Raw genomic sequence first — 21,936 nt, 5'->3', positions numbered from 1 at the left:
TTAGAGTTTTCCCAGATGTGACAAGTGAGCAGGACTCTGCAGACGAGCAGCCGGAGAAAGCAGGAAAGGACATGGAACCAAGAAAACAGTAAGAGAAAGGTTCAGAGGACACAGTACACACATTTCCCCTCCCTCCCCTCACCCCTCCCTTGCTACTGATTCTGAGATGTCTTGTGTGGAGGGGGGTGAAAATGTTCAGTGCCTAGAATGTAGGTGGGGTTCAGAGTCCTGCAAAGTGAGGATGGAAGAACAGGTTGGGCCTGGTTGTAAAGGGCCTCACATGCCAATTAGCAGTTTACCACACAGGCATCGCTGCTCCCTCAAAGTTCAGGGGATAAAATCTTGCAGAAAGAGAACTCTGGCAGCGGTGGAAGGGGGAGGTAAGGACAAGAATGATGAGACGCTGTTTCTAACGTGGAAGCCATTATAGCAGGTATGATGAGAGATGACTAGTCTTAGAAATAGGCTGAGGTCAGACATTTCCAAGTAGGACTGGTGGAATCTGGTGGCCCGTGGAACTCTCTGGGAGGAGGGTGGTAGTCTTGTGGGGGTGTGGATTTTATAGCCAGAACTGCCGAGTTCAGTCTGATGCTGGAATTCACTAGCTCTGTGACCCTGAGCCAGGAACAGACACGTTCAAAGTTCGGGTCTCTTCTGTAAAAATAGGCATAATGCCATTTACCTTTTTTTTTTTCCGGCCAAGATTGAACGACACTACATATGCAAACCTAAAGTTTTGTCTGGCACAAAATAGGTAGCGCATGGGTTCGCGTGCTCTTCAGCAGGTGTTCAGTGCCTCCCACAGTTTGTTTCCTGTGCACCTTTCTAGGGAAAGTCTTACCTGCTGTGACCCTTCCCTCCCTCCAAAAATGGCAGGACTATTTACTGTTTCTCAGACATGGCCTGTTCTCTCTCGTCCCTTTCTTTGCTTGTGCTATTTCTTTTCTTGGAATATCCTTCCTCTCCTCAGTTCTCATTGTTCTCTAGGGCAGTCAATTCACCTTAAAGGCTCTGCTTCAAATTGTACCACTTCTCAGAACACATTCTCAGTTATCCCACGTGGAAATTATCTTTCCTTCCAAAGCATTCTATTGGAACCATTCTAATGACCCGTACACTATACTGCACTTTACCTGACTATTTTAGGTAAATATTTTCTCTCTTCTAGGCGGCATCTTGTTAATTTTTCCAGTCACTGTAGTATTTAATTCAGTGTATGGTGTTATCAAAAGTAGACATTTGGGTTGCATAAGTAGCTCAGTTGGTTAAGCATCTGCCCTCGGCTCAGGTCGTGATCCCAGGATCCTGGAATTGAGTCCCACATCAGGCTCCCTGCTTAGCAGGGGGCCAACTTCACCCTTGGCCTGGCCTGCCACTCCTCTTCCTTATGCTCTCTCTATGACAAATAAATAAATAAAATCTTTTTTTTAAAGTAGACATTTTATAGATTAATATGATTGACTTGGGTAGAAAAGAGAGCAGTCAAACAAATACTAGCTATGAGGACAGGAGGAAGATGCTATGTGTCCTTGCTAATAAGAAAATCAGTGGAGAGGTACTGCTGCCAATCCTAATTTTTTCACCCCCATTTCTAGTTCGGCCTTTGTAAATCACAGTTCCTCCATCTAAGTGTGGCAAAATTCAATGTATAAGGCCAGTAAATAGTGTTTCAGACAACCCGATCCTACTAGTCTACTAAGTTTTTGGTTGGTTCGTAGGTTTGACCTGTTTTGTGAGCTATAGACTTAACTTAGATGAGCGACAAAGACAGTATTTGCTCTAGTTCCTCAGTGATATTTCTGTAAGAAAAATACATAGTATAAATATTATATATATTTAAGTATACAAGTATATTATATGTTGTATAAAAATACTTAATATTTATACTATATGTTTAATATATTAATATATATTAATATTTTAATTACTAATATTTTAACACATAAATATATTAAAATACATAATATAAATATAAAATCACAATCTAAGCTAACTGCAGATTGTTTCAAAATTAAATTATCTGATTAAGTAGCAAACTTTTTTTACTTAGAAGTTTTAACTTAGTAAATCTGCATGGCTTAGTTTCATGAAATTAGTTTGTGGTCCCTTTAAGCACAGCAAAAGACACTAGAGGAAGATGGTGTTGAACTCAGCAGCCTAGAAAACCAGCCTGTAATGAAAACTTACAGAGGAAAAACTAGCATTTGTGTAATGTACCCAAATCAATCTTATTAATCTATAAAACTTAACAAATGGAAGTTTTTCTTAAACTTATCTGTAAAGAAAAGCAATTAATGCAAACAAATGCCTGATATTTATATTGTATTTAAAAATGAAAAAGAAACAGGTATTGTTCATGTGAAAGATCTTTATTTTCTTTTGAGAAATATTAAAACAAATAAATTATTGTGCAGTTCACTAACACAATGAGCGCATGTTAGCATTAACCTTATAAATAAAAGGCACTTCTGGCACAATCACAGTAAAGTAATAGAGACAATTTGATAGTTATTTATCTTACAACCTTATAAAATTGCTCATTTCACATTGATTGTTCTTTCAGTTTGCTTCAAAGAATCGTTGCATTTTAAAAAAAGTCAAAGTCCCATCATGAAAAATGTTGATTTGACATATTTTCATTTTTTTTTACTGTTAATAACATCGCCAGTGAATCACATCTAAGAGACATTTTTAAATATTACCCTTTATTCATGCACTTCACAGTGTCATAAGAAAGTGGTTTAAGTACCCAAACGTAAATGAAGTGGAACTCAGGTATAAACCTCCTTTACAGAGGAATAAAAGTTGGGTAAACCAGAGCTTTTTGTTTTTATTGTTTATTCTTTTTCAATGATTTTATTGTGCTATTATTTCTAATTATACAATTCTGTGAATTATATGATTTTTAAAAGAAGGTACAAAATTTTTTATAATTTTTTAATTTTTTATAGTTTTTTATAGAAAACAAGCATGATGTAATTTTTTTAGAAAACAAGCATGACGTAATTTTTTAATAAAAATTATAATGTAAAGTTAACTTCCCAATGCCAAGTCAAAATTAAATATGTTCTCTAAAGAACATTCACAAGTGCTCTCAATTTTTTCATAGACGTATGTACAGAGAATCACAAGTATCAGCTCACCTGATTAGAATAATTTTCTTATAAAGAAAAACGTCCTTCATATATCCTTTCACAAAGATACTACTGTATGATTAATGTTGAAACCCAACTAAGCTAAACAAATATTTAACAAATTTTGCACCCTGTGTTTCTTTACTTTCAGTCTTAAAATTTAAAAATTATGAAACACTATAAAAAGTCATAAACTGAAAGTTATATTGACATTGTATCTTTCTTTCTTAATAAGCAAAATATTCTTTGACATAAACTATAATAGAAAGCACATTTTAACTACTTTTTTTTTAAAGTAAACATGAATTATAGAATTTGGCTAGAATATTCTGATATGTAGGAAAAGTAGAATTATTTCATACATAATCTGAAAAGTTCCAGGTGTAACTGACAGTGATTTTTTAAATGTAAACATTTCCTTTCCTTTGTGTAGTTGTATTATTGTTCAATTAAAAATAGAGTTCATGTATGACAATTAAATATTATTCCATTTCTAATTCTCTATGTAGTCATGATAAGAATAACCAAAAACTGATGTCAGAATTACATTCTTGATTTATTTGAAAATGCAGGAAAAGTATTTAAAAACTATCAGCTATGCCTGAAATATTTCCTAAATTATTTTTGATTATCAATTGTAGCAACACGAGTAATTTCATAAAGACCTCTAGATGCTACATATAATACTTTACGGTGCACAGACTCTTCAGTCAGAAGTTTCTGTTGTGCACATGTGCTGAAATAGAACTTTCCTGAGATGAACTATCTTGCTGGCCCATAGAAAAAACTCTGCAAAACTATATTCAGATTTTAATCTGAATTATAATCTAATCTGACATTCACCCAAGATGGGTATTAATAGATTTTTATCATCAGTTGATTTGTACTAATGCTTCCTTTCTGTGGACTATTTATACCTTTATTACTCAACCAATGTAGTCAGATAACTTGTTGAAAATGAAACTTCAGAAACAGCTACTTTAGGAGATAATTTCAAGTATAAAAATCAGGAATCCTTTCTATGCTTTTAAGGTATACAAACATTTAACTACTTGAAAGATAAAAAAAAGTGCATTTAAAAAGTCAAGAAGTTTCCCAAGTATCCATGTTGCTCATGTCAGAAGAGTTTTACCATTTAAAAGATCAATCAGACAAGTGTTAATTAGCTTAAAGGATTTTTTTTCTTTCATTCATATAACCAGGTAGGATCTCACTCATGTATTTATAATTAGGAAGTCATTCACATTAAATAACTTCTTCTCACTGATTGATCTGTGAAATGCTGCTGAGATAATTTTCAGACTTCATGATAAAATTTGTCCACTCCTGACAAATGTCCTCCATGGAGAATTCTGCACCACCATATTCCAGAGGAAGAATGTCTGGGAAATACTGAAGTAAGCTTTGTCTGTAATTGTTCCCGTGCATGTGAATCTGAAATAGCCAAAATGTTTTAGAAGATATGCCCTCAGTCTCTCACTAGATTACATATATTTCAAATGTAAAATCAACACCATAAAATAAGGTATTCTAATGACTTTCAAGATAGGAGAGCATGTATAAATGCTATGCCCTTTATTTCTCTGCTTATGTAAGAATTATACTTAAATTTCTATTGTGCTGCTTAGGAGTCTAACCATCTTATTGTTTTTTATATGTATTTGTATTTGCATATATAAGATTTATAAAAAGATATTCTGTCCTCTTTCAAAAATAGATTTTAAAACTCTAAATAAAATCATTTTATACATTCTATTCCCTAATGTATAGGTGATTCTTAGCAAAATATCTGTTCTAGAGATGATAAAACTATACTACCTAGTACTAGTTCATATGAATTAGAAGCGTTTATCAGCTCACACAGCTACGTATATAGGGAGTATTTTATGTGATATAGTTGATGGTTACTCTTGGCTAGGACAGAATTAAGAGACAATTGTTGATGGTTGAGTACCTTAAGTTTTCAAATACTTAAACTATAAAAAGTGACCATATGATGCTATGAAATTAAAATAAAGACTTAGATCCATCAATTAAAAGCACATCTTGCTAAAAATAAGTAAGTCCCTTTTTCCACCTTGTAGGGTAAACTGTTCATCTATACAGTCAATGATCATTTAAAAGCAGCTACTATATGCTAGGATATGAGAACTGAAAAAATGAATGAAACAAGTTTCCTATACTCGGGAACCTTACAGTTCCAATTCTTGATTTCTTCTGAAATGTTTAAAATATCATCAGCTGGGGGCGCCTGGGTGGCTCAGTGGTTTAAGCTGCTGCCTTCAGCTCAGGTCATGATCTCAGAGTCCTGGGATCGAGTCCCACATCGGGCTCTCTGCTCAGCAGGGAGCCTGCTTCCCTCTCACTCTCTCTGTCTGCCTCTCTGCCTACTTATGATCTCTCTCTGTCAAATAAATAAATAAAAGCTTTGAAAAAAAAAATATCATCAGCTGATGAAAATTCTATGATTTCCTCAGAAGGGGACAAATAAAACATTTACAGGATAGTGCCAAAAAGTTGAAAGGGAGGAGAATGGCTTGATTGGGTTCCCATCTCTCTTACTTTGGCAAGTCTGTTTCATGTCAATTACTTTTCCCCGAAATACTTCACCTACCTTCTCAATTTTTAAATTTTTCTTTCTTTTTTGCTCATATTCTCCTACTCATTAGGTTCAGTCTTTTGGTTTTGTTTTTATTTGTCCAGAATACGACCCAAAATAGAAATACTTATTTTTAGATCTTTCAGAGTTAAACAAAATGTGTCAGCTATTATCAAGCTACACTGAGAGAAGACAAAAATGAGCTCCCCAAAATCGACTTTTCTAAAAATACTAACATGAAAAGTGGCCTTCTTCACAGGTGTGGTTCTTCTTGAATACAGATAGAAATTCCCACTGGGTAACAAATTATCTTTTATAGATTAATGTAGAAAAGTGGTTGCCATTCTTGGGAATTCAAATTTTATTTTTAATACTTGAAAAATCCTAAGAGATATTAGATATTCACCTGAAATAAGGCTCCACAAGCTTTGCTTTAATTAATGTGACATTAAGTCACATACCTTGGGTACTGTGGTTTTCAGTTACGCATGTCTAATTTAAATACATTTTTTATTTGCACAGATAATACATTCATATAGCTAGAAATCAAAACAAGATAAAAGATAAACAATGAAATACCTTGGTCCCTACTCAAAACTCATCCATACCTCTACTCTATTACACATAGTTAGGTTGCTTTCTTGTGTATTCGTTCAATGCAAATATAACTAGAGATTCTAACTTCTCCCCTTTTTATACATAAGGTAGCATACTATAAAAACTGTTCTTCCTTTTTTTATTTCACTTTACAAGCCATCATGAAAATCTTACTGTAGTCCATTGTGTTGATGTATGTGTATGTATTTAACAAGTTCCCCAATGACGAATACCTGGTGGTTTCTAGTCTTTTGCTGCAATGAATCCGCTTGTATCTGTAATTTTTGTTTACGTGCTTGTATAGCCCTGGGATAAAATCCCAGAAGTGCAAAGGCTGTAATTTTTTTTTTAAAGATTTTATTTATTTATTTGACGGACAGAGATCACAAGTAGGCAGAGGCAGGCGGGGGGGGGGGGAGGGGGGAAGCAGGCTCCCTGCTGAGCAGAAAGCCCCATGTGGGGCTCGATCCCAGGACCCTGGGATCATGACCTGAGCCGAAGGCAGAGGCCTTAACCCACTGAGCCACCCAGGCACCCCGCAAAGGCTGTAATTTTGATAACTATTAGCATACTGCCCTTTACAAGGAATAGACTGCTTTGCACTTTCACCTCAATGAATGAGAGGTTGTTTCCCCCCACAGCCTAACTTAATTTTTCAAAATTAAAAAGGAATTTTAATTTATAAAAATGGTTTGTTAGATAAATACTTAAAACACTGGGGATGGGAGGTAATAATTCAATTCTTAAATAAGAAGGATTGGAACATTTGGTACAGAAGAATAATGACTTGAATATGTTTTACTTACCCGTTCCTTAATTTTTTCAGTCAGGAATGGTTTAATCATGGAAAAGACAGCATGGAAAATTATTGGCTCATTTATCAAATGGATACCACGGACTTTTAATGGAAAGGAATCCTTTTGAAAATAAAGAAAAAAATTGCTAATAACAAAGCATTAATCAATATATATTCCTATTGACCAGTCCCTTCTCTAAACACTTGCTACAATTAGTGCAGTACCTAAAGTGGGATTTTTATTTTCAGAATTATTTATTCCATCAACCCAATAGCCTGCTTTGCAGTTCACAGTCACTAGATTAAGGAAAGATCTCTAATAAAAGGTTTCACCTTATAGCTTAGGTAAAGTATTTTAAGAAACACTTGCATCTTTGTAAGTAAAACACAGAAAATATATTCTCCAATCACATATAAATGTTCTTTCAAAGAACCAATGAGTTATTTGGGCATTTATATTTAACAAATTTCCCCTAATTTTTATTTTGAGTAAAAAATTAAAATCTCACGGAAGCTAAAGGAATAGTAAACACAAACTTTTACACTTTCAGCCCAGGTATAGGTCTGTCACATCAAAGTAATATTGATTTATTCAGAAACTTTTCAAAGTTAAGAGTTTAAAAAAAAAAAAAGCATATCATCAAAAGTTTTCTTATCCAAAATGTGTTAACATACAGATTTCTCCTGCCAAATTTCTTTCATGCAAAATTCCTTTTTTTCCCCCTATGCATAGCTTTTACAGATGTGTTATCAATTTGGAGATTATCCTTCCAGGTTCTTTCTACGAATAATTTTATTTTAAACATAATTGCCAATATACTTTCCAAATAATTTTCACCCTGTTTTGTTTCAATAACATAATACAATTTTTGTACATATCATGAGTATTTATTTATTTGACAGAGAGATAGAGAGCACAAGTAAGCACAACTGCAGGCAGAGGGAGAGGGAGAAGCAGGCTCTCTGCTGAGCAGGAAGCCCAATGCGGGGCTCGATCCCAGGACCCTGGAAACATGACCTGAGCTGAAGGCAGCCGTTTATCAACTGAGCCACCCAGTCGCCTCCATATCATGAGTTTTAATATTGTTGTGATAATCTATCAAATGGATATACCATAATTTTCCTGTTTCTGGACAAATAAGCTATTTCTAATTTTCATCTATAAAAATTGATGCTATAAGTAACCGTATTTATCCAAGGCAATTGTTGTTATAAACACAACTCTTACACTCAGATGACCTGACCTGAATTCTTGATTCACTCTGACATAGTTAATCTGCAAAATGGGAAAAATAATAGCCATAGGCTTGTTTGGCCATTAAATGGTAATGCACTTGAGATACTTAGTGAAGTACCTGGCACACAGTCAGCTACTAATGTCATTATATATGAAGTCTTTACTGTATTTCAGATTATTTGCTGGTTAGGTCCCTGAAAGTAGATCTGGATCACTACTGGATCAAAGATGATGGTCATCTTAAAAAAACCTTTTAATTTCTGAAAGAACTGTATTAATTTATACCTACCAAGAATGTAACATTTTATTGTACCATAGCTATAAATATTGTTTTGAGTCAATCTTTTAATTTAGGAAGAAAATTTAAGTAATAGAAAGAGAAAGTTACCATGTTATTATTTAAATGCATAAATTATTTGGCTACTAATTTTGAACATATTTTCAGTTTCTTGCAACATTCTTTCTTTTATGAATTAATAATACTTTAATTTCTCAACAATTATGATATGATCTCTCTGATATGAGGCAGGGCAGGGGATTGTGGGGGATAGGGAGGGAAAAAAATGAAACAAGATTGGATCAGGGAGGGAGACAAATCATGAGAGATTCTTAATCTCACAAGACAGAGGGTTACTGGGGGGAGGGGGGGAGGGAGAGGATGGTTGGGTATGGACATTGGGAAGGATATGTGCTATGGTGAGTGCTGTGAATTGTGTAAGACTGATGATTCCCAGACCTGTACCCCTGAAGCAAATAATACATTATATGTTAATTTAAAAAAAAAAACTTTACTTTCTCTTAGCATTACTGAATTCTGTGTATCATTTTAAAATTATTTAATTTTCTAATAAATGTACTATTCTCTTGCTTTGTTGAATAAGTAACTAAAATTAAATCTACTATTTGGAATTAGTATCCCAAAGAGTTAAAATATACACTTACTGTAAGAACAGCAGCAATCTTCTTGGCTACGGATGGGGTAATTTGAAAAGCATGAGAAAACTGCCAGCCTTCTAGATCAAAGACAGCCTTGATACCATTCCGCTGAGTTTCTACCTCCTGTACAATAAGCTCGGATGTGATTAGACTTACACGAAAAACATCATAAGCTGTGAAAACTTTTGGGTCCCATTGTGCTAAAAAAAAAAATTTAAAAATAACATATCTCAGTATAGTGTAAAGATTCAGGAAGATTTACAATGGGAAACTAACTCTTTTGGACTTAAAAGATCAGTAGAAATAAAAACATGAACAAAGATCATGAATTGAATAATGGATCAAATTGGTGGTCCAAAAACATGTTCCTGCTTTTCCCTCCATCCTCAGATCCCTAGCAAAGAAGAGATTTGTAAGAGCATCAGGGAGAAGAGATTGAATGCAGACTGGATTTGATTGCCAGATGAAGCTACAGCCCAAAACATTCAGGACAGGGTTGTGGCTAAAGATGAAAATGTCCCCAGGTATGCTCCCAACTCAGGGGTGTTAGAAATGGGAAAAGCAAGAGCTTTTGGATGATAACGGATTATAAAAAGTAACTAGGGCTCTATAGTAACCAAAGAGGTTGCTAAGGGAAATGGATGAAGAATAAATTGGCAGGCTCACGTGTCAGACACCCCTCCGTGGCAATAGCACATAGCTGTCATGTCTGTACAGGCCAGAACGGTAAGTGTGGGCTTTGGAAAAGAGCCAGGGAAGCACTCCGGTAGCTGCCTACACCCAGGAGAAACAACAAAAGCTTAGTGGCATTCCTGTCGTCTTCCCTCCCCCCACCATCGCTGGACAGGCCAGGGCAAGCAGAAATGACAGGAATGGACAGGCAAACAGGTGATCTTAAAAGAAGATACACATGCACTAAGTATAACATTTTAAAAATTACAAAGAAGTGGGGAATTGCACTCAACAGACAAAGGCGCTAAAACCTAAGAGAACAGTTAATACAGCAAGAGACATTAAAAAGAAGCAAAATAGTTTCAATGAGGGAAGAAAAAGGTAATGTAGGCTATTATTATAAGAACTGGTTATTATTTAAAAGAATCAGTTGAGATTTTGGAAATAAAAAGATGATAATTCAAGCAAATCTCAGTCAATGGGACAAACCCAGAAAAGACGTAGCCAATGACTGCGGAATGGTTTGGAATACCAAGCTGAGGAATTCTCTGAAAAGAGCCAAGAGTTGATAAGTATGCATCAAAAGACTCATGCAGCTAGAGACATGTAGAAACCAGAGTTTCAACATCCAAATAATTAGAGTTCTGAAAGGTAATAATGCAGAGAATAGGGAAGAGGGGAAAGAGGAATAACAGTAGAGAAAAATGTTCCAGAGCTGAAAAAAAATGCAAGTCTTCATGCTGGAGTTTCCAAGGAGTGCCTAAGGAGACAATGTGAAAGGGAAAAAAAAAAAAAAAAAAGATTCATGATTAAGTAATGGTAAAGTTTCAAAAATACCAAAGTTTCTGGTTTGGACAGCTGGGTAGATTGGAGGTACCACTTACTGAGATAGGAAACAGTGGAAGAGAAATGTTTGGGGAGGAAAAGATCGTAAGTGGTTTTGGACATGTAAAAATGGTGACTGAGAGACATCCCACTGGACACAGTTGGAATAAGGAGCTGCTGGTATGGCTCCCTGGGGACAGGAGACGGTGGGGTGAAGACAGAAATCTGAGAGTTGTTTCTGCTTGTATGACAGCCTGCGACAGGGATTATCTTAGGTCTATATAGAAAGGAGCATGAGAAGAGGAAGCTGAGACCAGTGCAGGAAAGAATTTCAGAATTGCAGTGGCTGCAATTGGTGCAGGTGGTGACGACAAAGGAGACTCTGACCCTTAAGAGATTCAGATGTTGTTAGGGAGTGTCTACTGCTGAGGAAGAAATGGAAGATAGAAAAGAATCAGAAGCAGTCCCAGAATCAGAAGTATTCCCAGAAAGGCACAATGGGTTTGCCCTTTGCTTTTTAAGAGCGTGAGCTGCCTGGTAAAAATTTGAGTGATCAATTCATGGATAACACAGCTCAAATATACTATACTACTTCAGACCTTGGCAGAAAGCTACAGTGGTGAAAAATATGAACAGAACAATTGAAAATCTGCAGTCAAGAAGAGTTACTGGCCTAAATTCCTGCGCTCACCAACATAGTTGTCTAGACGTGTGCTGTCCGATGGGGTAGCCATTAACCATGTGTGGCTATTTAAATTTAAACTAATTAACATTAAATAAAATTAAAAATTCAATTTCTTAGTTGCAAAAGTCACATTTCAAGTGCTCAACAGCCACACATAACTCGTGGCTATTGGAGAACAGTTTCATCATCATGGAAAATTCTATTGGATAGCACTGGTCTAGACTTTAACCTCCTTTAAGGCAAAAGAAAAACATGCCTTAACTTCTTAATTCCTTTTCCAGCATCTATTTAATATTTATTGAGTGCTTATCATACATCAGGTAATGCTCTTGTTATATTTCATGTGTATCCCAGGATTTAATGCTCACAGAACCCTATGAGATAGGTTTTTACTGTGCCTGTTTGATAGAGGAGAAACTGGGGTTACAGGTACATAGCTGCCCATGTAGCTAGAACAGAGCAGAGCTGCAGTTCCAACCCGGGTGTAGAACTTGTATTCCTAAGAACTAAGCCAGAGTCAAAGCTTAAGACTCACTGTTAAATTTTATTTTTGCTGCTGCAGTAGAATAACCTCAAAAGGCATAAAATTATATCATCTGGTTTGTAGGCAAATAATGGCAAAAACTGAGTTTCACCTTGTGTTGTCCTGACGGACCGGAGAAAAAGGCTCTGTGCATTTTCTCTCTGCTTTCACTGCAGAGATGGTACCTAGAGAAAGGTGGTTATGCTAACATTCCACAGGGAACCTCTACCACAGATTTCCTTTTTTTTAGTTTTGTCCATTAATTCAATCACATTTAGAAAATTAATGAATCTTTATCCTACCCTTTCCTTTTACTCCTAAACCTCTTCTGAGTTTTCCCTTTTCATCCTAGAATATTATCTTATTCTACATAAAACACAGGAAATTTGCTGCGTGCCCTTCTGTTCTGACCATCACTAACCTATGTGTTTTCTTTTTTCTTTTATTTAAGATTTTATTTATTTGACAGAGAGAGAGAAGGCACAAGCAGGGGGAGTGGCAGGCAGAGGGAGAGGGAGAATTAGGCTTCCCGCCAATCAAGAAACCTAATGTGGAGCTCAATCTCTGGACCCTGGGATCATGACCAGAGCTGAAAGCAGAAGCATAACTGACTGAGCTACCCAGGCACCCCAACCTACATGTTTTCTTGATTTTAAAATCTCTTTTAGTTAAAGGGCATACTTAAATGTTAATGTACCACAAAAAAACCCTCTCTCTAAGCAATAGAAGACAATTGATGCAGTGTTAAGATATGTATGTATTTACTTATTCATAAAGCTTTTATTTTTAACTACTCTCTATATCCAATGTGCGGCTCAAACTCACAACTCTGAGATCAAGAATCACACATTCCACTGTCTGAGCTGGCCAGGTGCCCCCAGTGTTAAGGAATTTATGATCAAAGGAACACGTTTGCTTTTTCACTATCACTTTTACTTCTTAACTTGCCCCAGGTAATTTATGAACAAGCTTGAAAAAACTCCAGCCAGCCAGTACAGAGCCAGGACACTTGCAGAAAGAGTCCCCTGATGGTTTTAGTTTTATGTTCCTGGAACCTTCCAGTAGCCCAGATAAAATATAAAATGCCCTGTTACAGCTGAATTTCAGATAAACAACAAATAATTTTTTAGTATGCATGGGGCATACTTACACTGAAAAATTATACCCTGTTTATCTGAAATTCAAATTCAAGCTGGACATACCATATTGTCATACAATCTATGTTTACTCACTACATAAAACATAGATACTATCTTTCCTCTGGCCACACTTCCTCTAAGGAACTTGGGGAACCTCATTCATCATCCTGTAAGACTGATAGGGCAACGGAAGGATAGGGCAGACATTGTGTTGTCTGTTTTATGGACAATGACTTCATGATTGACCTAATTGTACTTGACACATAAGCTGAAGCAAACAACAGGAATCATTCTACTCGGTCTTCGGTACCCTAAAGAAATGAATGCAGAGACTTCTTGCAAAGTCATAAACAGTTGAGTTAGAGGCATGTATCTTATCTATAATCAGGTAGGAAAAGCAAGTCTATAAATATTCTAAAGCGCCCTAGAATATTTACAGATGTAAATGCAAATTTACATCTTTGTAAATTTACAAAGACAGTTATCTTTTTCCTTTCCACTAGGCCACAAGAGGATGCTGGGAGCAGCGTGAGTTCTTCTTCATTACACACCATTTTTAATCACACTCAGGCCTAAGGAAGGGGCAGTCACCAACCTATAGGAAGCACTAGGAAGGCCTAATAGTGAAAAGAGGAAGCTGTGACAAGAGGGGTATGTGGAATACAGTGTCTTTGGCACTACCCAGGGATGCCGCTTTCCCACTGGACCTTCCCCCATTCCAGAGAATGAGCCCCTGGCTCCTCAGCCCTGGGTCTTATCCAACTAGCCATCACTCACTCCAGAAATATTTACTAAATACCTACCTTGTGCTAGGCCTGGTTTCAATGTTAGGATACAGTGAACAGAGCAGAAAAAATCCATGCCCTCGTGGAGCTTGTGTTATTATGGTTCAGAATTCTTATTAGATTTCCTACTAAGCATTTTCTAAACACTTCACCTTGATCTTTTTCACCTTCCCCCCGCCCCTGTTTTCTTTCTCTCTTATTTTATACAGCTGACTATGTGGAAGAATGGAAGCAAGGTTTTCATTGGTTTCTAATTTTCTCACAATTGCCATTTTATTTTTTTGAGGGACATTATAATCTAAATTAAATCTAAGTTAAAATCTGAAAAGCCAAATTCTTAAATATGGACACCTACAACTTTCAATATGGCAGCCAAGAAAAAGAAAGAAAAAGGAAAGCAGCGCTGTATATGACTTACCAATTCTGTAAATAAGAACTTTGCTGCCAGTGGGGTCTCTGGCTCGCAGGACTCCAAGATACCCAGCCTTCAGAAGGCCAAGAATACTTCGAGGGCACAGATCTGCACTTATTTCTGGACATTCTGCTCTCCACTTATAATAGTTTTTCAGTAACTGGAAAATAAAATAAAAATTGTCTACATAGGGCATACATGGTAAGCACTTATAAAAATGGAAGCAAAGCTCTGGCATTATGAAGGGCCCTTACCATCTGTTATGTCAGGATTTTAATCTGGGGTATTTTTCTTTCTTTCGTTCCTTTTTTTTTTTAGTTGTAAAAACTTAAGTTCCCGCAAGGATCTCAGGTGCTAAGACTTCACCGAAATTCAAAGTTGAGTAATTTTGATTTGTCCCCTATGGTTGGTAGTCTCCAAAGATAGCTACCAATAATACCTCCCCTCCTGGCAGACACACGTCATTCGTCCCATTACAGATGGGATCCAGCTGATTCCTCCCCTCAGAATCTGGGCCGGCCTTACATTTTGCTTTAGCAGAAGTGACACTTTGCTAGTGTAGGAAGGCTGGGACTTTCTGCATTTGCTTTTGGGGACCCAGAAACCACCCAAGAATAAGATTACTAATTAGTCTGTGTGGAAAGAGGCACTGGACAGCTAGAGCCCATCTTAGTCTGATCTCTGCCAAGTTCCCATCTGATGCAATGTGGATCACAGATGAGCCATCCCCACTCAGCCCTGACCAAATGAGAGAATCACAGACAAATAAATAGCTGTGGTTTAAGCCACTAAATTTGGAGCTGATTTGTTACTCGCTAATAGCTAACTGAAACATCCACCTTTAGTCCATTCTAAAATAAGGAAAAATAGAAATCAAACGAATTAGCTCTACAAATATTTTTGGAGCATCTACAATGTTCTATACACTGGGTAGGCACTTAAGTTACAGCCATGAGCAGAATAAAATGCCTGCTCTTGTTGGGGCTGACCCACTGGTGACAACTAGGTCACCCAGGCCATGTTATGTAATGAAAAGTTAAATCACCAGGCTGCTTCGTCAGAAAAGCCTTGACTCTACCACGTATCACCTGTGTGATGTTAGGTAAATATTTAAGTCCTTTGTGTCTTATTTCCCCCCTATCTGCCTTGTGGGGTTAAGCATAAAGCATCTCTGGGCATAATGAGTGGTAGTTACCACTGTTATTGCTGTAATAGGAAGGTTATTTGGGTTTATTGCTCATCTGTGTATCTTAGCGCAGGTTTATGTTGTGGAGAACTAGAATTTTCTTTTGGTTTCATTTTCTTTCCTACAAAAAAGAGCTAAATCAGAGATGCAAAAGAACGTCTCTATACCATTGCTATACTTTCTACTAACAGGAAAACAACAGAAATCAACTTTGTTAGTTGTGGTATGCACTCTGAGTGGAACAGAATGCCCGGATAGTAAGTCTTGGTAAAGTATGGTCTGAAGGAATCCTGTTGTCTTTTCATTCTAAAAGAACCACCAATAATGGTTATTCTGCATTTACAAGTAATACAGATATTGCCGGTATCTTGGAGAATACCAAAATCAAATTATGCATTTAAAGTCTATTATGGTTTAATTTTCCTCTTCAAAATATTTAGCATTCTCAATTTTTGTAACATGACAATATGTTTGGGTTTTTTTGTTTTGTTTTGTTTTAAAGATTTATTTAATTATTTTGAGAGAGAGAGAGCACAAGCAAGAGGGAGGGGCAGAGGGAGAAGGAAAGAGAATCACCAGCAAACTCCACACTGAGGGCAGAGCCTGAGGGAGTCCTCCATCTCACAATCCTGAGATAAAGACCTGAGCTGAAACCAGTGTCAGACGCTTAACCGACAATGCCACCGAGGTGCCCCAACAATATGTCTATTTTAAGTTCAAAGAGGTCACCTAGTGGGGCGGTGTGGCCAGTGGGTTAAGTCTCTGCCTTCGGCTCAGGTCATGATCTCAGGGTCCTGGGATTGAGCCCCGAATCGGGCTCTCTGCCCAGTGGGGAGCCTGCTTCCCCTTCTCTCTCTCTCTCTGCCTGCCTCTCTGTCTACTTGTGATCTCTGTCTTCAAATAAATAAATAAAATCTTTAAAAAAAAAATGTCTACCAGCAAAGGGGAATAGAAGTTTAAATGAAAGGAAGGGATGAATTTCATACTTGAGAGTCATTGAAATAAATATGACAGGTATAATCACAAAGTAGTAATGACCCGGAGGAAAAACTGCAAATACAAATTTTAAAAGCCAAGCAGAGGGTGAAATTCCAAACGTGGGACACCAGTAATGGCCTGAAGAAAGAGAAAAGCTGACTGGACTGGAGGAGCAGTGACACCATGGTGCACAGAAGGGAGGAAAAAGTTATGTGTGCCACCTGCCCTCTCTCCTCTCTCCCCAATGTTGTCTTTCTTTCTCTATCTCTGTTTTTCTCCCTCTCATTTCTTCATTTAATAAACTTCTCTGAACTCTTTTTAAAAAGAGAATGTTGCCATGGGTTAAATAAAACTGCAAGGTAGGAAAGAAAAAAGTCCCTATATTAGCCAACAAAGAAATAATTGGTGACCTAAATAGCAATTTCCAAAAGGAGAAAGAACAAAAGGCACATTGTAGATTCCGATATATTCATTCTACTCTATGAGTTTCTCTTCCTCCTCCTGTCTTAGAGGACATCAGAATAAGTGTTAAAAGAATGTTACAGTGCTCATTACTTTGATAGTTCCCTCAGATATGAAAATAGTCTTTTTAATTCTGATTCAAGCAAAACACTAGGAGCAGCATATTAGCTCTTATATAAAAGTGACGATTTTAATTTCCCATGGAATCATACAAGTTGGAGCTTCATTAAAAGGGATCTTTGAGGTGACAAGTGGGGTCCTAAGCTTATTCATCTCTGCAGAATGCTGGGCACCCAGGAGATAGGTACAAGTATTGAATGAAAGAATAAACTAACGCATGAGTAAACCAGTCAAATTCACATACTTGAAAAACTGACTTTTTTGTAAAGATGCACAAATCACTCTCCTGCCTTTGACATTTAACTTTCGCAAATTGAAATACCTAAACCTGGACCTTTGATCATTACTTTTCTGCAGGCAAATAAACTCAAAACTCGGCTGACATAAATAAGTTATACAAATGACACAAATTGCTACTGAGAAATTCTCAAACAAATCATCAAAAGTCGACAACTACAAAAAAATTGGCAGCAAGTGAACGTTCTTTACTGGAAGGCACCTGTTTTTGCCATAATTAGGAATAAATAAATATATAAAGTTAGGATTTGTTTTAACTATGCTTTGTAATAGAGTCCGTTTCTTCTCACATTTTTCATGTACTTTCAAACAAAATAACAATGATAGCTGTGCTGCCTCTACAGGGTTTAATGGCGTCATTTCAATTCCTTCTCACAACCAGTCTGAGAAGTAACAACTGTTACTCCATTTTAAGGATAAGACTACTAAAGCTCAGAGAAGTTACACATTTGTTTAAGGGCAGTAACTCTCAGGAGCAGGGTCACTGGGACCGACAGGTGATATGATCAATTTTACACTGAAAGTGACACAGTCACTGAAACTGACATGTGATACAATAAATTTTACAAAAGAAGCTACAGGAAGAGTCAGATTTTTGAAAGCTTCCAAGACTTCGGGGAAACCATAATAATACTTAAAGGATAAAAAAAAAAAAAAAGAAAAGAAAAGAAAGAAAAAAAAACTCGCCACATGGAGCAAAAACATAAGGAACTGAACTAGTCATTTGTAAAAGACAGACACTCTGTCTGTAGGAATCTGTAGGACACACTGAGGTTAACACTGGCAGTTCTATATTCATTGTTTTGAATGGAAGGAGCAAGTACAGTATACTTGTGAGCATAGGCTTTGCAGAGTTCGACCTAAGTTCAAATCCCTCCTTTACCACTTATTACCTGATTTGGGACTAGAAACCTCATCTCAGTTTCTTCTAAAATGAGATAATAATTAGCTAATCCATGCAAACACTATTTACCCAATACTTGGTGCTCTGTAAACTTTTAGAATCATAAAAACTTCATTAATTCACTATAACTTCAAATACAAAAACTAGAATAATGAGAAACTGCATTGTAACTGAGGGACTTATCAAGCTTTCTTCACATACTAAAACTATAGGTCTTTTCTATTATAAATAAGGGAGTTTGAGTTGAATTATCTGCCTTTATGGAGGAAATTGAAAAAAAAAAAAAAAGTTTCACACTCCAAGCCTTTCCTTTTCCTTTCCACTTGGCAGGAAAGTAAGGCAAAGAGTTCACAGACAGAAACTTGATCCCTATCCAGGGGATTTAGACAGTCTTGTTAGCCAATTCCTCAAGGACATGGTGAAATGAAAACAATTCAAGAAAACAAAGAATACAGAAAACAATATATATATATATACATATATATATATATATAGTTTCTATATATATATATATATATATATATAGAACAGCTTCTGGAGGTAAATCTTTTTTTTTTTTTTTTTTTTGGAGGTAAATCTTATTCCTTCTTGTGTTTAGACATTTCTTTTGAAAAGCAGCTAAAATGAAAGCAGCAAATCACTCATTTTTTTTATTATCAGTGATCTCTACACATTAATATGTTTAATGTTTCATTTAAACTGCACTCTTCATAGGACCTAAGCTTGTCTTTATATTCAGTAGTTGCTGAGTAAATATTAATTTATTACCCATGATGCTGGGATACCTGAGTAACCATCTGACAAAACAAAAATAAAGTCAGATTCCTATTTCATTCCTAACATCAAAATAAATCTCAATAGGTTAGCAACTCCAACATTAAAAAGAGAAGTCATAAATTACTAGAGAAAATTTTGGAGAGGAGAAAAGCTTTTAAAACAATCAGAAACCATCAAAGAACAATCTAATGGATATATGTGATTACATAAAAATGTTTAAATTCTGCACAGAAAAAAAACAGTACAAACAATGTCAAAAGATATCAAACTAGGGCAAAGGCTTATTTAATACATAAAGATACTTTATGGGGGGCGCCTGGGTGGCTCAGTGGGTTAAGCAGCTGCCTTCGGCTCAGGTCATGATCTCAGGGTCCTGGAATCGAGTCCCGCATCGGGCTCTCTGCTCTGCAGCGAGCCTGCTTCCCTCTCTCTCTCTCTGCCTGCCTCTCTGTCTACTTGTGATCGCTCTCTGTCAAATAAATAAAAAATAAAATCTTTAAAAAAAAATAAAGATACTTTATGAATAAAAAAATGTATATGTATATTTTTGTGAACAAAATGGAAGAAAATTAACAAATGATAAAAACAGCTAACTGGAAAATAATTTAAAATATATTTAAAAAATATATGGAAGGTGATTAACCTCACTTATAATTAAACAATTAAACAAATGCATATTGTTTCAATTAGCAATAATCATGCCTCGGATAAACCTCATTGGCTACGATACTGCCACTGCGCAAAGCTTAAACAAATGCATATTGTAATGAGAACCAGCCAAGCTGGTTGACAAAGATCATAAGGTTTGATAGCACAGTGTAGGTGATAATATGGAGAAAAGGCACCATTTTGTAATACAAAAGTGATAAAATTAGTGCAAACACTTTGAAGGAGAGTTATATTCATCACCCCTGAAAATGCATACCTCATTTCATCCAGGAACTTCTCAGGTTGAACTTATAAGGATATAATCTTATTTTTGCACAAAAACAAATGTATACATACTACAATATCTAGTCCGTAATAGAAGCCCCACTTGTCTTGTTTACTGTATCTAGTGTACTGCCAGGTAAATTTTAAGAGTTCAAAAATAATCATTGAATGAAGGAATGAACAGCATATATGGGCGTTGCCATTGGTGAGGATAACTCTTCTATCTAATAATGGGGGGACTGGTTAATACATTTTGATATAATAAATCCACACACTGGAATAGTACACACTCCCCCAAAAAGAATAAAATGTATGCCCACATACTGAACTAAGCTCATCTCTATGATAAATTAGGTAAAAACAAAAAACAGATAAACAAGGCCAAATGTAAAACACACATATATATGCTTGTGTGAACACAGACTAATCTAGAAAGATCAACAGGTACAGTAATTGCTTCTGGGTAGATGACCAGCAAAATGAAGATTTGGGGTGGGGAACTTCTTTCCTTTATTAAGTTCTTTTAGAAACTTACTTTGCACCCTTTACTGTTTAGATTTTTTTAATCACTCACGCTCTTCGTTTTTTCAATTAGAAATCAGTTAACAACATCGACAAAATCAAACTAGGTCATGTTGCTCTTCTGCACTATTCTACTTCCCCTACCTCCCACTTCCTAATATGACACTCCATAAGCCAGCTGGCAGAAGGGCTAGATCAGGTTCAATGGCTGAGTGCTTACTATATATATATCGTCAGGCTCTGTGCTGGGTATGCTTGTTCTGTTAAATTGGTGAATGTTCAAGCCTCGAAATCAGTGGGGTAGGTAGGCTTTCTCATCATTACTTAACAGAACAGAATGCTCAGCCCAAAGCGACAGAACTCAAGGTTACATCCCTCTTTTTTGATTCCTGTCTTCCCACCGCCCCTTCTTCAACCATCTGTACCATACCTGGAAACACAAAAGAACCACCTCGTCTCACACCTTTGCACTCAAAATATTCTGGACCGCTTCACCGTCTTGACACTTACGTATTATTCTTAACAATGGCACTATTTCGCTAGAATTTGGCTTCAGGCCTTCAGTTTTTCTGGCAACTCCGTTTTCCCCACCACACGTGAAGTGATCTGCTACGACGTGATAAAACTGGGTTTCCTACTTCGCAGCTGTCACTTTGTTTCATATCACTAGCTTTGGGCCAGGAACAGGAAAAGGGATCCTCCACCCCCCACCCCAAACTGGATAGGTTCGGGAGACCCATCTAGAGCACAGTTCCAGTGCTTGGGGTCAACTGGGCCATCACGCCAGAGCGCTCCAGCTTTTTCCAGGTTTCGCGCTCCCATGACTCAGAAACTGGAAGGACGGGCGCGGATTTCTCAGAACACCTGCAGCCACCGCCCACCGCCCGGTGCATTAGGGGCGCGTACTCTCCCCAGGTTCGGCAGGCGACTCGGGATTTCATAGAGGTCTGGCTATGCCTCTGGTCCCCTGCCCTGCCGGCGCGCGGGGAAATGCCGCGGGGAAGCGCGCTTACCCGCCAGGCCAGGTCGAGATCGAAGTCCCGGGCGCGCAGGAACCGCAGCAGGAAGGCGTCGGTGAGGGGTAGAGGCGTCGGCGCAACGCCCGCCGCCCGGGCCCGGCGCCGCAGCTCGGCCAGGCTGGGCTGCAGCAGCGGGGAGTGGTCGGGCAGCGCGCTGAGCTGCAGCCCCGTCGCCGTTCCCGGCCGCATCTCTGCCATGCCCGCCCCGCGCTGTCGGCCGCCCTCATCGGGGCGCCGGGGAAAAGCGGGGACTCCGCGCCACCCTCCGGCCCCTCCTCCGGTGGAGGCTGCCCAGCGCACACCCCCGCTCCCGCCCCGCCGGGCCGCGACCCGCCTCTCACACCCGCGAGTGAGTGGGCGGGCGCCTGGAGCCACGTGGGATCCCCACGGTGCTACTC

General features: G+C 37.5%; 1 protein-coding gene and 1 non-coding gene across 2 annotated transcripts; both read right to left on the bottom strand.

The window, feature by feature from the left end:
* Positions 1-2,382: 2,382 nt before the first annotated feature.
* Positions 2,383-21,859, bottom strand: TTPA (alpha tocopherol transfer protein). The gene is made up of 5 exons (XM_045978390.1): positions 21,533-21,859; positions 14,347-14,500; positions 9,306-9,499; positions 7,137-7,247; positions 2,383-4,568 (listed from the first exon to the last, which is right to left on the bottom strand). Exons 1-5 carry the CDS (start codon positions 21,734-21,736, stop codon positions 4,395-4,397), a joined length of 837 nt encoding a protein of 278 aa, XP_045834346.1. The 5' UTR covers positions 21,737-21,859; the 3' UTR covers positions 2,383-4,394.
* Positions 19,666-19,811, bottom strand: LOC123927783. The gene has a single exon (XR_006815543.1). It is a non-coding gene; the product is annotated as a U4 spliceosomal RNA (small nuclear RNA).
* Positions 21,860-21,936: the final 77 nt, after the last annotated feature.

Source organism: Meles meles, chromosome 1, assembly GCF_922984935.1.
Source record: "Meles meles chromosome 1, mMelMel3.1 paternal haplotype, whole genome shotgun sequence".
Classification (NCBI taxonomy): domain Eukaryota; kingdom Metazoa; phylum Chordata; class Mammalia; order Carnivora; family Mustelidae; genus Meles; species Meles meles.
This window is presented reverse-complemented; position numbering and strand designations above follow the sequence as displayed.

Coding starts and splice junctions, on each gene's coding strand:
- TTPA (XM_045978390.1), bottom strand. CDS start 21,736: ATGGCAGAGATGCGGCCGGGAACGGCGACGGGGCTGCAGCTCAGCGCG. Junction 14,501..21,532: donor ATCTCGACCTGGCCTGGCGG/GTAAGCGCGCTT, acceptor TTTATTTTCCAG/TTACTGAAAAACTATTATAA. Junction 7,248..9,305: donor AGATTGCTGCTGTTCTTACA/GTAAGTGTATAT, acceptor TATTTTCAAAAG/GATTCCTTTCCATTAAAAGT.